Source organism: Dromiciops gliroides, chromosome 3, assembly GCF_019393635.1.
Source record: "Dromiciops gliroides isolate mDroGli1 chromosome 3, mDroGli1.pri, whole genome shotgun sequence".
NCBI classification, from domain to species: Eukaryota; Metazoa; Chordata; class Mammalia; order Microbiotheria; family Microbiotheriidae; genus Dromiciops; species Dromiciops gliroides.
In genome coordinates this window covers 434,155,310-434,171,990 of record NC_057863.1, presented here as the reverse complement: position 1 = coordinate 434,171,990, position 16,681 = coordinate 434,155,310, and the positions used below count along the sequence as shown (strand labels likewise).

At 38.6% G+C, this 16,681-nt stretch overlaps 1 protein-coding gene across 1 annotated transcript in view; it reads right to left on the bottom strand.

Annotated features, from left to right (window-relative positions):
* TTN (titin) overlaps positions 1 to 16,681 on the bottom strand; it is a 336,226-nt gene that overhangs the window by 53,238 nt on the left and 266,307 nt on the right. Inside the window, 25 exon segments of the mRNA XM_043993320.1 lie at positions 20 to 322; positions 413 to 1,000; positions 1,524 to 1,820; positions 1,928 to 2,125; positions 2,611 to 2,715; positions 2,804 to 3,391; positions 3,596 to 3,883; positions 3,979 to 4,269; positions 4,368 to 4,655; positions 5,466 to 5,771; positions 5,893 to 6,195; positions 6,280 to 6,576; positions 7,180 to 7,467; positions 7,583 to 7,882; positions 8,495 to 8,797; positions 8,893 to 9,192; positions 9,294 to 9,569; positions 10,231 to 10,533; positions 10,846 to 11,145; positions 11,250 to 11,534; positions 11,641 to 11,961; positions 12,484 to 15,450; positions 15,535 to 15,828; positions 15,913 to 16,212; positions 16,311 to 16,592. Coding sequence (XP_043849255.1) covers positions 20 to 322; positions 413 to 1,000; positions 1,524 to 1,820; positions 1,928 to 2,125; positions 2,611 to 2,715; positions 2,804 to 3,391; positions 3,596 to 3,883; positions 3,979 to 4,269; positions 4,368 to 4,655; positions 5,466 to 5,771; positions 5,893 to 6,195; positions 6,280 to 6,576; positions 7,180 to 7,467; positions 7,583 to 7,882; positions 8,495 to 8,797; positions 8,893 to 9,192; positions 9,294 to 9,569; positions 10,231 to 10,533; positions 10,846 to 11,145; positions 11,250 to 11,534; positions 11,641 to 11,961; positions 12,484 to 15,450; positions 15,535 to 15,828; positions 15,913 to 16,212; positions 16,311 to 16,592 — 10,371 coding nt within the window.

Here is a 16,681-nt window from a genome sequence, read left to right as displayed (position 1 = left end):
GAAAAGAATTAATACTAACATGCTGCATCCTTCATCAGTACTGAATTTGAAACATCACTTGGTGGTCCAATTCCTGCTTTATTTTCTGCACTGACACGGAATTCATATGTGTTTCCTTCCTGAAGTCCTGTCACTTTGCATCTGAGATCAGACACAGGGGTCTTTGTTGCTCTCACCCATCGAAGACCTTTCTTTTCTCTCCTTTCCACATGGTAACCTGTGATTTCACTACCACCATCATCAATTGGTCTTTTCCAACTGACAGTGGCAGTATTCTTGGTCACATTTGATACTTCTGGCTTGCCAGGAGGACCAGGAGGGCCTACAAAGGAAGGAGGATTTATGAAAAACACGGGTATATAGAAATGTCTCTAAATTCTCAAGTGTTAAACTTCCTAAATGTTTTACTTACCAAATCTGTCCACCATTTTGACCGGTTCTGATTGTACAGGTTCACCTTTACCATACTGATTCACAGCTGAGACACGGAAGAGGTATTCATTTCCTTGGATCAGCTTGGTCACCACATGTCGGCAAGTTTGAATATCTTCAGAAACAACTGTCCACAAAAGGCGGCTGGTTTCTCTCTTTTCAAGAACATAGGACTTAATAGGAGAACCTCCATCTTCCAATGGAGGTGTCCATGTAAGGGTAGCTTTTTCGGCAGAGACATTGCTGATTTCAATAGGTCCTGGTGGGCCAGGAACATCCAGTACTGTCACATGTACATGCTCCTCCTTTGTTCCAAAAGGATTAGTGGCAGTGATTGTATATTCTCCTGCATCTTTCCTGGAGGCATATTTAACACTAAGCATGGAAGATGTTGGAGTTGAACTGATTTGGACAATGTCTGATGGCCTAAAGTCTTTTCCTGCCTTGGACCAACTTGATTTTGGAAGTGGTTTGCCAAGGATGCTGATGGCATTCAAAACAATGTTATCTCCTGCTTTGACTGTTAAGCCATCTTTTATGGTAGGATCAAGGACAATGGATGGTGCCTCTGTAAAAGAAGACATTTTATTTTAGTTAGAAAAAAAGGCAGAGAAGGATGTTTTATGTTATTTTAATTATTTATGTATGTATGTATTTATTTTTGCTCAGGGCGATGAGGGTTAAGTGACTTGCCCAGGGTGACACAGCTAGTAAGTGTCAAGTGTCTGAGGCCGGATTTGAACTCAGGTCCTCCTGAATCCAGGGCCAGTGCTTTATCCACTGTGCCACCTAGCAGCCTTATTTTATGTATTTAAATGAGGAATAAGAGACAAATTTGTAGAGCCTAGAGAGACAGTCTTGAAATTAGGAAGACTGATTTTCAAGGTCCACCCAAGACATATATAGGCTTTGAAACTTAACTCCTCAGTGTCTTAGGTGACTCTCTAGGATATATGTTACATATGAGTTATTGATCTGGGTTGGTGGAGGGAGTTTCCAAATCAAGAGTTCTCTACATTGATGAAATCTCAGATATGAACTAAAAGACAAACAAATATAAACAAAGAAAAAAAAAACAAACTAAGATGTACCATATTCATCCCTGCAAATAATGGTTCCAGTGCTTTCTGATGGAGCACTGATAGCTCCTGCAGTGTTCTTGGCTCTAATTCTGAATTCATATTTTCCACCTTCAACAAGATCAGTTACAGTATAGGCACAGTCCGGGACATTAACATGGTTTGCCTTCATCCAAGACTTTGAAGGCAGATCCCGTTTCTCCACGATGTATCCAGTCAGTTTATGACCACCATCGTATTTAGGTTCAGTCCAAATGAGAGTCACTGAATTTCTTGTGACATTAATCACCTCAGGTTTTCCAGGGGGATCTGAAAAAAGTAAAACAAAACAGATAAAGCGGAGTTTAAATGAAGGTCAATATTTTTCCTCATGAAGCAAATGAGGTTAGGTGTCTTCCCCTCTCTGAATGACTTACCAATTGGATCAAGCGCCACAACTGGCTCAGATGGCAGACTTGGTTTGCCAACTCCAGCCAAATTGATTGCCATAACTCTAAATTCATATTCAAGACCTTCAGTTAGTCCTGTTACTTTGAAGTCTTTCATTCTAATGGGAGTCTTATTAGCTCTCTTCCACATAAGACTGTTCCTCTCCTTAAATTCAATATGATAACCTATCAAAGAAGAAGATGGTATTTTAATCCAAATGGAAGATATCAATGCAGTCTCATGATTAACAGTTTCAAAGCAGGGTTTAATTTACAAGTTCTATACATGCACACATTAATCAGGCAATTGCTTATCACTGTCAATAGTTACATGATTACCCAGATTATATATTTGATTATCTGTGTACTAAACAGAGGGTTTTGTTAGGGCATTATTTTTTTCTTGAGATATGAATTATCATTATAACTTCTGATGAAAGTTTTAACTCACAAACAAATTTATATCCCACTAAGGAAGTTATTTGACAGTGAATTGCTTTAGCAAATTCTGAATATTAAACAATGCACAAAAAGGGAAATGTAACAAAATTTTTAAAGTTATGTGCCAATAGAACTAAAAGGAAAGGATCTGTATTTAACATCCTTTAGGAGGACAGTAGGAAGGGAAAATGAGAATAAAGGTAACAAGAAAGTGAACTCAAATATGGTACCTGTGATTGGTGAGCCACCAGTTTTTTTAGGGTCTGTCCAAGTTAGAGAAACAGAATCGTGTCTGACATCCACGATATTGGGGGGTGGAGGAGCATCAGGTACATCTAGGAAAAGATATCATAACATAAGGTTATAATTAAGAAAAAAAATCACAATGTTTTTCATTTTTATTTCTAACTTTCGGATACATACCAAATGGATGTTTGGCAACAATGGGCTCCGATTTAAGGCCCTCACCTACACCGTATTTATTTTCAGCACTGACTCGGAAAGTATATTCCATTCCCTCATGAAGTCTTGTAACTCTGAAGGTTGTTTTCTGGACAGCAGAGGCACATGTGACCCATTTGTTGTTTACGGAATCTCTTTTCTCCAGGATATAGTTGGTAATTTCGGAACCACCATCGTCCTTTGGAGGTTTCCACTTTAAGGTAATGGCATCTGCTGTAACTTCCTCAAATTTGATTGGACCAGTGGGAATGCCAGGCTTCCCAACAACTTTTATGGACAGAGTTCCTTCCTTAGTGCCAACAGTGTTCTTCAGTGTGATTGTATATTTCCCAGCATCAGACTTTTGGCAATCATATACCACAAGGGTAGTATTAACTGCAGTAGACTCAACACTAACTCTTGTGTCAGTTGGTAGGGGGTCTTCACCTTTCTTCCAGGTTACTGATGGTGTAGGTTTGCCTTTTATGGGGATCTTAAGACGGAAATTGCTATTCTCTTTAGCTAAGTAGCACAAATCAGGCAACTCTTTCAAATCAAGATCAGGAGCCACTGTAAAATAATACAGATAAATTATTTTTGAGCCTACATAGCTTCCCCCCCCCCAATTAATACAGTTCTAAAAGGAATTACCAATGAATAACAAAATAAATATCTACCACTGAATAACAAATAGATCTACGAATGAATAAAACATTTTAAATACAGCACATTGCTGATGAAAATAAAAAGATACGTGTATGAGAATGTGCTTACCAACATCATCTTTTGCCACAACAGTGATTTCACTTGGAGTTCCCTCTCCATTTTCATTCTCAGCTCTTACTCTGAAAGTATACTCCTTTCCTTCTGTCAAATCTTTTGTGGAATAGCTAAGGTTTAATGCCCTCATGACTCTTTGCCACTTGTTTTCTTCCGTCATGAAATCCACGATATATCCAGTAATTCGGCTTCCACCATCACTGCGAGGCTTTTTCCAGCCTATACTACATGATGATTTAGTTACAGATGTAACTTTCAGGTCCACAACTGGTCCAGGGGTTTCTGAAACACATGAAAAATCAGGTAAGTCTAAGCTTCCAATGAATAAGTTAATACTGTCATTTACAACTATATTGAATAAAATCATATTTCCTCACCAGAAGCCTTTACAGCATCCCGTGTTTCTCCAGGATCACCAATGCCATATTCATTTTCAGCAAAAATTCTGAAGAAATAGGATTTTCCTTCTTCCAAATTAGATATTCGGAAGCTTGTTTTGGGACACTCCGTTGTCACTGTGGACCATGACTTTCTCTCTGCATCACGTTTTTCAACAACATAGTTTATAATTGGGCTGCCACCATCAATAATAGGAGGATCCCAAGTAACATAAGCAGAATCTTTGGATACTTCCTTAACGATCACATTGACTGGTGGTCCCGGAGTATCTGGATAAATTTAAAATGAAGACACACTTAATCATTGCAGAGAAAAAAATATATGTAATGATTTCCTATTACTTTTCTTATTTTATGCTCATACTTACCAAGGACTTTCACGACAATAGTATATTCTTTTTTACCACAGCTATTCTCAAGGGTCAAGATATATTTCCCAGCATCATATTTATTCACATTTTCACAACGCAAGAAAGTATCAAAGTCTGTTGACTTGATGTCCAATCCTATCCTCTCTCGCAGGTTGACATTTGGCTTAGACCATGTTATCTTTGGAGGTGGACGTCCTCTTACTGGTACATAAAGTCTCATTGTAACTCCAGCACGTAATATGAGTGTTTTTCTCAAGTCAGCATCAAGGTCTCCCTCAGGTGGAACTATTTTTTTTTTTTGGTAAAAAAATGAAATGTATAAAAACTCAACTTACTATGAAAACTCAGATGTTATTTTTCCAACAATTTGCATAGCTCTTATAGTAACAGTCTTTCACTCTTCCAGTATTCTATATAGTCCATTAATTTATAATTAGTATTTTTTGTGGCTTAGGGATTCCTCATCTACAGGAATATTCACTCCTTATTTCCTACATATGCTTACTATCCCTATTTTTATTCAAAGAAAATAGATATGTTATCCCTGGTTTTCCTCCTCAACTTAATGATTCTCATCCCATCCAACTTTAATGAAGATAGTATTCTGTAATTTACCTATAATTATAATTTATACTCTGCCTCTTCTTTAAGTCAGGAAGACAGATTAAGTATTATAATATATTGCCAAGTTATTTAAAATTGAAAAAAATTCAATGAGGAAATATAAGATTAGGAGAAGACGACTAAAGTGATAGAAAGGATATTACTAAAGAAGCTGGTAATTGGCTGAAATAAAAAGCATTTGTGAAAAGCTAAATTGAGTTCTCTATAATTAAAAAAAGAATCTCTTTTTTAACAGGGCAACCATACTTAACCCAATCCTCCGGTCCAAGTTATGTCATTATCTTATAGTCATGAAAAATGTTATCATTATCAACCACAAATCACATTGCAAATCCTTGGCTCGCTACTATAGCTCTCTTAAAACAAATTCATAGAGTTTCCAATATTGCAGCACATATCAAGAGGACAAAATACTTTATTTATAAAAATGTGTTCACTTAGCCATCTTCCCTTTATCCTTCTAGTACTTACTTAAGATATCCTTGGGCACATGTTTGTCAGGCACATCACTGGGATCACTGTAGCCAATCTTATTGACAGCGTACACACGGAATTGATATTCTGTATTTTCCATCAAGCCAGTAACATCAAAGCGTGTTTTCTTTAGATTCTCTGGCAAATTGCACCTCACCCAGTTATCAGAATCAGCTCTCTTTGCTTCAACTAAATAACCAATAATAGGACTTCCACCGTCATATGCTGGTTTACCCCAAGAAAGACTCACAGAGCTTCGGGTAGTATCAATTACTTTGGGGAAGGCTGGTGGACCAGGAGGATCTAAGGATAAAAAAGAAAAGAAAGAAGTAGTGGTTAATGCAGTCTTCTTATATGTCTGAAGCAGTTTATAGACAAAAGAGACAGAGGAGAGGGAATGCTTCATTCTCCAAGTGAAACTTACATTGGGGATCATGAGCATATACTGCTTTAGAGGCATCACTGGGCTTGCCTGGTCCAGCTTTATTTATAGCTGTCACACGGAATTCATACTCAGTCCCTTCTTGGAGACCTGTTGCTTTTATAGTTCTTTCTATAACAGGTTTCCTGTTGACTTTAGTCCAGTTGACCGCTTGGGTTTCTCGCTTCTCTAGCAAATAGCCAGTGATAGGTGAACCACCATCATCTGCTGGTGGTTTCCAGCTTACTGTCATGTGATCTTTCGTTATGTTGCTAATTACAGGAGGATCACAACGTCCAGGTGGGTCTGTAAAGATTAATTTGAGGAGTTAGCTTCATGTTTTAAAAATATCTTAAATAAAAGGTAATATCCATAGAAAAGTATTATTACCATATGGATTTTTAGCAATTGCTGGTTCGGTGAAAATTGGATCTCCAACACCATATTTATTTTCAGCACAAATACGGAACTGATATTCGTGACCTTCTATTAGTTTCTCCACACTGCAACTGGTGATAGGAACATTGGGAGAGACTTGTGCCCAATTAGGTCTGCTTGTCTCACGCTTGTCAACAATATAGTTAGTAATTTCTGAGCCTCCATCTTCAAGAGGAGGCTCCCAAGAAAGCATTGCACGATCTGAATACATTTTATTGATTTTAACAGATGCTGGAGGACCAGGTTTATCTGAAAGATACAAGAAGGTACAATCAAATCTTTGCCTTAATTATAAATGTCCTAGGTTCTGACTCTGCCCACTAAAAACTGACTAATTGTGTGACCTGGGGCAAGTCACCTAATTTCTGTTTTGATCTGTACAATGAGGGGGTTGGGCTAAATTGAGAGCCCCAAGGTCCTCTCCAGCTCTCACTTTTTATGATTCTGCTATTGGGATGATAGATCTACATACCTTTTTTGTTTTTATTATATATAAATTCCTATTTATGATGCTTTGGCAAACTATTGGCTGATATTTATATTATCTTAGTTAATAAAATATGACTTTCACTGTGCCTGAAATTCAATCCCTCTCCATCTCTCCATCTCAGAATCCTTATTTTCTTTGGAAGTTCAGCTCATAGGTCACTCCTTTTGTCAGACCTCCTCTGATTTTCCCCAGTTGTGATTGCTCTTTTCCTCCTCAAATTACTTATCTATATTCATGTTTATCCTCCTTTCCACCCCAAGAGAATGTAAGTTACTTGAAAGCAGGGACTCTTGTATTTTTTTCCATTGTATCCTAGAACTTTGCACAGTCATAAGTGCTTAATAAATATTGGACTGAATTACCTAATACTTTCAGCTTAATAGTGGCTGATTTGGAACCACTTGCGTTTTCAGCAGTAATAGTATAGTCTCCTGAATCCTTTCTATTTACACAGAACAGTTCCAAAGTGCAAAGATTTCGATTGGTGGCCATTTTTATGACATCAGATGCTTTTATAGGTGTTCCATCTTTCTTCCATGAAATCGTTGGCTTGGGTTTACCAAAAACACTAGCATCCAGGCAAACATTGGTTCCAGCTTTCACAGTAAGTAAAGATTTCATTGCCACACTCAGTTCTATCCTTGGAGGAACTGGAAAAAAATAAAAGGACTTAATACACATAGAACTATGATATTTTTCACATGAATAACAATAGGGGTAGGTAAATACATATAATATACATAATCTTCAGAAATGGAATCTTACCATTTTCTGCTAGGATAGTTACTGGATCAGAAGGTTCAGAAGGCATGCTAATGTTTACAGCAGTCTTGGCAATGGCTCTAAATTGATATTGAGCATTTTCTTCTAAACCAGTAGCTGTATACTCCTCTTGAGGAATCTGGTGAGGTGTGGTATTGCATCGTACCCATTTGTCTCCAGGAAGCTTGCAAGCTTCAACAAAATATCCAATGATTTTGCTGCCTCCATCGTGCTTTGGTCGAGCCCAGATAAGGGAGACACTATTCTTGGAAACATCGATAACTTCAGGTTTCCCAGGAGGATCTAAAACCCAAAAGACAATTAGAAAAGTCTAAACATGTCACTTAAAACACAGGTGATAATTTTTTTACATGAATGGTGTCAATAGAAATAGATAGATTTGACTTAGAAATTGGCTAGATATTGATTTAGAAAACTACAAATTAACATCGTCTACATTGCACTGCATTTTAATTTATTTTGTTAAACATTTCCCAATGGCAGCACCCTGCAGGTTTGCTGGCCCACATGTTGCAAGTTTGACACCTTTACCTGTAGCTTTAAAATAGCTTATCAGTATCTGAATAACTAATATTTTAATAATCAAGAAATAAATATTTTGGAGTGTTACTATGTATTTTATATTGGTTAGTATACATTGTGCTTACATAAACTAAGCAAAGGAAAACATTATTGAATCTAAGTAAAAGCAAGGGAATACTGGTCAGTCAGTCAATAAGACAAATTAATTAAGGGCCAATTATGTAGGTCCTTAGTAGGTAAATGGTAGGTAAATTAAGTGCATACCATGCTAAGTGCTGGGACTACTAGAGAGATTTGGCAATAGGAACCTAAGGTTTAATTTTTACTCACAGAATTTAAGATATGGAGAAAATGAAGAAATATTTTACTCACCAACTGGCATTCTTGCTGTTACATATTCTGTTGGTTTGCTAGGTAAGCTGCTTCCAGCTCTGTTCAAAGCATAGATCCGGAATGAATATTCTAGACCCTCTACAAGACCAGCACAAGGATATTCAGTGGAACGGACAAGAGTATCATTAGCCTTCACCCAGAGCAGACTGTTCCTTTCTTTGCGTTCAATCAGATAACCAGTAATAGGACTGCCACCATCACTATCTGGCTTATCCCATTTCACAAAAATACAATCCTTGTTGACTTTGGTAACTCGTGCATTCTTTGGTTCACTAGGAACATCTGGAGATGAAGAGATGGGCCATGTTAGTTTTTGCTTTGCTATTGGAATGAAAACACAGAACAGTTTGTCATCCCTCCCCAAGAAAAAAACCTACCAAATGGGAACTTAGCAAGCATTTTAGGAGATTGGAGAGGCTCTGAAATGCCAAATCGATTTTCAGCACGGACCCGGAAGATATACTCTTGCCCAGGGATAAGTTTTCCAACCCTGCAGGAAGTTTTTGTGACAGAGGCCAGAGCTGTGACCCAATCGCCTCGGCTTACATCACACTTCTCCACCACATAATTGGTAATGTTACTACCACCATCCTCAAGAGGGATATGCCATGACAGAGAACAGGCATCAGCATCTATCTCAGATATGTCAAATGGAGGCTGAGGTGGTCCTGGTGCATCTGTGGAAATACACAAGATAGACATGTAAAAATATGAAGGTAGGAGGAAAAAGAGTTTTGATCCTGACAGTTGCATCGTTTTTAGCAAAAGCCCAACTCACCCATGACCACAACTTTGATTTTCTGAGTGTCTGACCCAGAACTGTTTTCTGCAGTGAGATTATAGTAGCCACTGTCTTTTCTAGTAACATCTTTCAAGATCAGAATTGAAGAAGAGTCTGCTTTGTGAACTGCCAGGCGGCTAGATGTAACAACAGGCTCTTCTCCTTTTTTCCAGGTACAGATTGGTTGAGGCTTTCCATACACATGTGCTTCAATTCGGAGTTTCTTTCCAGCTTTAATAGTCACTTGTTCTGGCATAAGGATCTTGGGTGGCACTGCGATGCAATGGGAAAAGACATGAATTTATTGTAAGGCATGGTTATTTTTCACTGGGGATGCTCTGGACAAATGCAGGAAACAGGAATTTTGTATAATAGTGTGTAAAATATAGACCTGGAATCTCTTCCTTGCCCTGATACTGTGTGATTTAAGATAATTCACTTAATATTTCTGTGCCTGATTTTCTTCAAGCATAAAATGAGAGAGGTGGAATCATGCAGCTGATCTGCCCACGATTTCAAGTTATCATCATCTATCTGTCACTAACCTGTAGCCACGAGGAAATCATGTTACCTTTATTGTCCTGTAATTAGTACGCTTGGGCTAGGTAGCCTCTAAGTTCATTTCTAGCTCTATATGGCTAATGTGGGGATATGTTTTATTTGACTATATTCATTACTGTTTTTTTCTTTTTCTTTTTGTTGTTGGAAGAGGGGATATGGCAGAGTAGGAAGAAGAAAAAGCAAATTCTAGTTAATTGGAAAAAAACCCTAAAAAATAAAGCTTATGATATATACTGTGACCTTGTCTCTGATTCATGATTATAGTCACAATTATATATAATAATCCATAAATTGAACAAAAAAAATCTCCATCAGCCTTTGTTATACAAATATGAAATGGGTAAAATTAGCAAATGCAATAATGACTGCTCACATAGCTGTTCTTTGGCTTCATAAACACCATCAGCTTCTCTGGGCAAGCTCACTCCAACAGAATTCCTGGCTGCTACTCTAAATTTATATTTCTTTCCTTCCTTCAGGCCAGTGACAACAAGGCTGAGATCTTTTACGACTGAATACTCGGTCCAGTGATCTGCAGGTTTTTCTTCTTCCCTGTAGCTGATGATATAGCCATCAATCTTGGCACCCCCATCACGCAATGGAGGCAACCAGGCTAATGTGGCACTGTTCTTTGTCATTTCAGTAACCTCGAGCTTCCTTGGTGGATCAGGTTCACCTAGAAAAAAAACAGAAATAAAGAAAATGTGTTGATAACTTATGACATTTTGGTATGGTATATAATATGAGAGCTAGAGAAAAGTATTTAAATTTCATTTAAAAGCAAATCAGAAACCAACAAAGGGAACACCTAAATAGTTCTTAATTATTAGGAATCCAAATATTCATTACAGTGTTTTGGCATCTGTACAAGTAGTTTTTTTTTTTTTAACTTGAAAGCATCTGAGTTTCATGGTATCCTCACATTACAGAAAGAGCATTAATACACTGGGAATTGGAATTGATATTAGGACACAAAGACAATACTTACTTAGGGGATCAGATGCAAGCACTGGCTTGGGAATGTCTGTTGGAACCCCAGGACCATATTCATTGACAGCAATTACTCTGAAGAAATATTCATTTCCAGGGACAAGATTGGTTACTTGGAAACTAGTTTTCTTAACTTCTGGAGTAACTGTTGACCATGTCTTTCTTTCAGCTTCACGCTTCTCCACAATATAATGTGTTACTTGACTTCCACCATCATTTTCAGGAGGTGCCCAAGAAATATGGCATGATGTTTTAGTGACATCTGATGCTTTTAAATCAGACACAGGTCCAGGAGTATCTGTAAAAACAACCATATAACAAAATATAGCTTCTCCTCTATATCCTTAAATAATTTAAAATATTGTTTTGGAAAGGAGAGGAAAATGCTTTCTGGCAACTTACCAAGGACTCTGACATTCACAAATACAGCCTTTTCTCCTGCAGGATTAACAAGTGTCAGGGAATATTTGCCAGAGTCATCTCGTGTCGAATCAGGAATGACCAGGAAGGCCATAGTGTCAACCAAATCAACTTGTCCTTTTCTGATGACGTTATCGATACCCACTCTCCGCCAAGTGACTTTAGGGGCAGGCCGCCCTCTCACGATGGCAAACAGTCGAATCGGGCATCCTGCTCTGACAACAACCAGCTTTCTCATACTGGCATCCAAATCAATCTCAGGGGGCTCTGGAAATTGCAGTGAGATGGTCAATTAACTTTTCAGAATGTGGAATATCTGGATTTGTATCATAAATGAAACAGAAATAAGGGCATAAGTAAAATAAGGCATTACCAAGTATTTCTTTAGGTTTAATCGCATCTTTTAGTTCAGCAGGGCGTCCAATGCCAACTTGGTTCTGGGCACAAACCCTGAACTCATATTCTTGGTTCTCATCCAGACTGGTAACTGTGAACTCTTTACGAATAAGTTGTGCAGCTGCATTGCACCTTTTCCAGCCTTCATCAGGAGATGCATCTGCTATTTTAGGTCTCATTTCCACAACATATCCAATTATTGGTGCACCACCATCATAGACTGGCTTCCCCCATCCAAGAGTAATGGAATTCTTGGTAGTATCAACCACCTTGAGATTGGTTGGTGGACCAGGTGGTTCTGAAAGTACATTGTGAAAGAAATATTGTAATCGGTCAAAAAAGTTAATGCAAATAATTTCTATACAGTCAACTCTCAATTATTCAAAGGTATATTACTCATTTTGCCCTTTATTCTCTTTTTCTGCATTGCTCTGTGGGTTTTTTTAATAAGCAAGCAAGAAAGAAAAAGGAAATAAAACAATTAGTCAGTTTTGTCATTTGTTAGCAGCTCTGCAAGGTAATTTTTTTTTAAATGGGGCAATGAGGATTAAGTGACTTGCCCAGGGTCACACAGCTAGTAAGTGTCAAGTATTTGATCTCAGGTCCTCCTGGATCCAGGGCCAGTGTTTTATCCACTGCGCCACCTAGCTGCCCCTTTGTTAGCAGGTCTGGCAAAAGATTTGGTTTCTCTGTTGAAATTACTGCGAAAAGATTGGCTGGATTTGTTTTTGTAATTTGTCACAGACTTAATTTACCCTTGCTAATCCTATCTCCAAATTAAGAGTTGACTGTAATTTAATAAGAATGGAGAGCATCATACCTATTGGGTCTTTTGCCACTACGGGTTTTGATGGCAAGCTTGGTTCTCCTATTCCAATTTCATTTTCTGCCTTAACACGGAACTGATATTCATGTCCTGGAAGGAGATTTTGAACTTTCATACGTCTTTCAGGGATGGCAGTCTTGGTAACAGGCACCCATCGAACTGAATGCTTCTCTTTTTTCTCCAGAATATATCCTGTGATGGACTTTCCACCATCATATTCTGGTGGATTCCATACTACAGTCATTTCTTCTTTGCTGACTTTAGTGACTTCTGGGGGATCAGGGCGACCAGGTCTATCAAATTTAGTTTTAGCAATGACTGGTTTACTCTCTGTTGGTGGACCAGTGCCTATCTTATTTTCTGCCCGGACTCTAAAAATATATTCATTTCCTTCAATGAGACGAGTCACTGTTGCACTGGGAGTGAGGACATTAGCAGAATATGTAGACCAAACCATACGCTTACTCTCACATTTTTCTAAGATATAATTCTGTATTTCACAGCCACCGTCATCTTCTGGTGGGTCCCAACGAACTGTGCACCTATCGCTCGACACATCGGAGATCTTCAGATTTCTCACTGGACCAGGTTTATCCAAAACATTAACAGTTGCATAGGCTACAAAGCTGCCAGCTGTATTTGTTGCTGTGACCACATATTTACCACCATCACTTCTCTTTGCTTTTGTGAGGGTAAATTTAGATGACTCTGCACTTGTATCAATTTTGGCTCTTGGAGATCTGGTTAGATCTGTATCATCTTTGTCCTTGGTCCATGAAACTTCTGGGAATGGTTTGCCTCTAACCGCTGCCTCAAGCTTAATAGTGTCCCCTGCTTTGACAGTAAGCACTCCACTCATTTTCAGCTCAAGTACCGGTTTCTGCAAATCTTCCTTCACAACAACTTCCTCTGTCCTTACCCAGTCACTTTCACCACCCTCATTCTTTGTTTGAACTCTGAACTCATAAATCTGGTTCTCAACACATTTGTCAACCATGAAATGTGTGTCCTTAATGCTTCCTTTATGTACTCTTTCCCAGTCAGGAGAGCCTTTCAGTCTTCTCTCAACATGATAGGACAAATTGGGACTGCCACCATCATAGTCTGGTCTTCTCCACTTCAGGTAGACAAATGTCTTTCCCTTTTCTGCAATGTGAAGGTTTTCAGGTTCACCTGGCCTATCAATGGGGTTAATAGCCAGAATGGGAGTTTTAGTTTCAATGGTTGGCCCAACACCCACTTTATTTTCTGCACAAACACGGAAGTAATATTCATTGTTGGCCAAGAGGTTGGCTTTAACTAATCGCCTAGTAACATCTGAAGCAACAATTGACCACCCTTTCTGGTTTGGCTTACGACATTCTACTATAAAATTAGTAATTTCTGAGCCTCCATTATCTAGAGGGTTTTCCCAGGAAACTGTGCAATTCTCTTTGGTGATACTAGTTATCCTCAAATTCTGGCAAGGTCCTGGTCTGTCAAGTACATTGACGATAGCTGAACCTTGAGCATGTCCACTGCTGTTTTTAGCTGAAATGATGTATTTGCCATGATCACTTCTAACAGCTTCTTTAATCTGTAACTCAACACGAGGCAAATCGTGAATTAGGTCTACGCGCTTTTCTCGGACCAGTACTTTGCCCTCCTTGGACCAAGTTATATCTGGTTCAGGTCTGCCTTTGACTCTGGCCAGAATGCGGATAGTTTGGCCTACTCTAACAGTAATGATATCACGGCAAGTCACATCAAGTTCTACTTCTGGAGGATGGAGAATGTCCTTTGCAATCACAGATTCTGCTAGTTCTCGTGGCTCTCCCTCTCCCACAATATTAGCAGCCTTGATGCGGAATCTGTATTCATTTCCTTCAATTAGTCCAGGCACCCTGTAGGCACATTGCCTGATAAGTTCATCTTTATTGATCCTGTTCCACTGTGCAGTGCCTGGTTTCTGACATTCCACAACATAGCCTAGTATAGGACTGCCACCATCACTAAGTGGTTTTGTCCAGACTAAATCAGCAGTTTCTTTGGTCTTGTCCTTCAGTTTTGGATTAATGGGTGGTCCAGGTGGTTTGATGGGTCGACAAGCTTTTATTGGATCAGAACTTGGAGATGGATTGCTTAGGCCTGCAAGATTTTCTGCAAAAACTCTAAACTCATATGTATTTCCTTCATAGAGTCCAGTCACTCTAAACTTCAAGTCTGCGACAGGTGTTTTGTTGACCCTTACCCATTTACCAGTCATTTCTCTACGTTCCACATAATAGCCTGTTATCGGGCTGCCACCATCAGATTTTGGTAAGGTCCAAGAAACTGTTGCAGCATTTTCAGTAATGTCAGTAACCACTGGTTTGCCAGGTGGAGATGGGGGATTAAACTTATGTTTAGCTACAGTAGGTGTAGAGTCAAGAGGTGGGCCAACACCCATCTTATTCTCTGCTCGAACACGGAAAATATATTCATTTCCCTTTTGTAGATGGGGGACCTTTAGCTTAGTCTTACTGCATCCTGCAGAGACAACACCCCACGTATCTTTCCTAGTGTCCTGTTTCTCAACAATATAGTTTATTACAGGGCTTCCACCGTCATCCTTGGGGGGTCGCCATGCAATGACCATATATTCAGGGGTCACATCAAGTATATCAATAGGACCAGTTGGTGGGCCAGGAACGTCAAGAACAGTAAGATGAACTGCTACTGTTTTGCTACCAGCCGCATTGGAAACAGTGATCAAGTATTCGCCAGTGTCTTTCCGTAAACAGTTTTTAATGGTAAGTACTGATGAGAAGCTGTCAGTTTCAATGTTATAGTGGTCATCTGATTTAATTTCACTTCCATCAGTTGTCCACTTTGCAGTGGGAATAGGCACTCCTCTTATAATGGCAGGGAATCTTACAGTGGATCCAGCCTTTACCACAAGGCCTTCAATTAATTTCACATCAAGCTCCACAGATGGAGGTACTGGAAGATAAAATGCACTCAATTAGAATTTGATTTTCAAGTCAGATATGATTTAAAAAAAATAACCATGTCAATAAGCATTACCTAGTTTTTCTTGACACTCTATTGGAATAGTTGTGTCAGGAAGACTAAGACCCACGATATTCTGAGCTTTTACACGGAATTTATAGATCTTCCCTTGTTGTAGACCAGTAACAACACACTCTAAGTCTGTCACAGTCTTAAATTTAATCCAGTCTTCTGTACCATCTTCTTGATATTCTACCAAATAGCCAGTAATTGGAGAACCACCATCACGATCTGGTTTATTCCAAACCAGAGAGACTTCATTCTTATCAACATCCACATGATGTAAGTCCTTGGGTGGTCCTGGGGGTTCTTTTTAAAGGAAGAAATGTGTGGTGAATAAGGTAGCCAAAAAAACCCATTATAATAATTTTTATATGTAAAAAAAGAACTTACGGAGAGGATCCATGGCCTTGATAGGTTTAGGAATTTCAACAAATGGACCACGTCCATATTGATTCTCAGCAGCCACACGGAAGAGATACTGATTGCCTTCATTAAGATGTTGAGCAAGATGACTCTTTTTCTTTGATGTAGTTGAAAGAGGTGACCACTGGGCAGTGGCAACATCTCTTCTTTCCACCACATAATTTGTAATAACTGAACCACCATCATCCAGTGGTTCTTTCCAGGTAAGGTAACAAGAATCCTTCCTAATCTCACTGACTTCTAGATCTCTAGGTGGTCCAGGTTTATCTGAGAAATATTAAATGTATGATTATTTAAATGACTGACCCTCATATTAAATGCTAACAAAATTCATTATTTAAGAATGTTCACATAAGAATAATTACCTAGTACAACAACTTTTACTGAGACTGTTTTTGAACCTGCTGGATTCTCCACTGTCAATGAGTAAGTTCCACCATCTTCATGGGCAGAATTTCGTATTTCAAGTTTACTACCAACTGGTGTAACCTCGATTTGTGCTTTTATGGGAACTTCTCTATCTTCTTTTTTCCATGTTACTTTTGGGAATGGAATGCCTTTGATGATAGCACTGAGTCTTAAAGTATCTCCAACCCTTATGTGTTGTTCCCTTGCCATATTAGCATCTAGAATCAAATCAGGAGGTTCTAAAAAGAAAAGGATTGTTTGATGAGCATAATTTAAGGAATAAATAATACAAAATACAAATAAAATGTAAATGTATGGGGATATCACA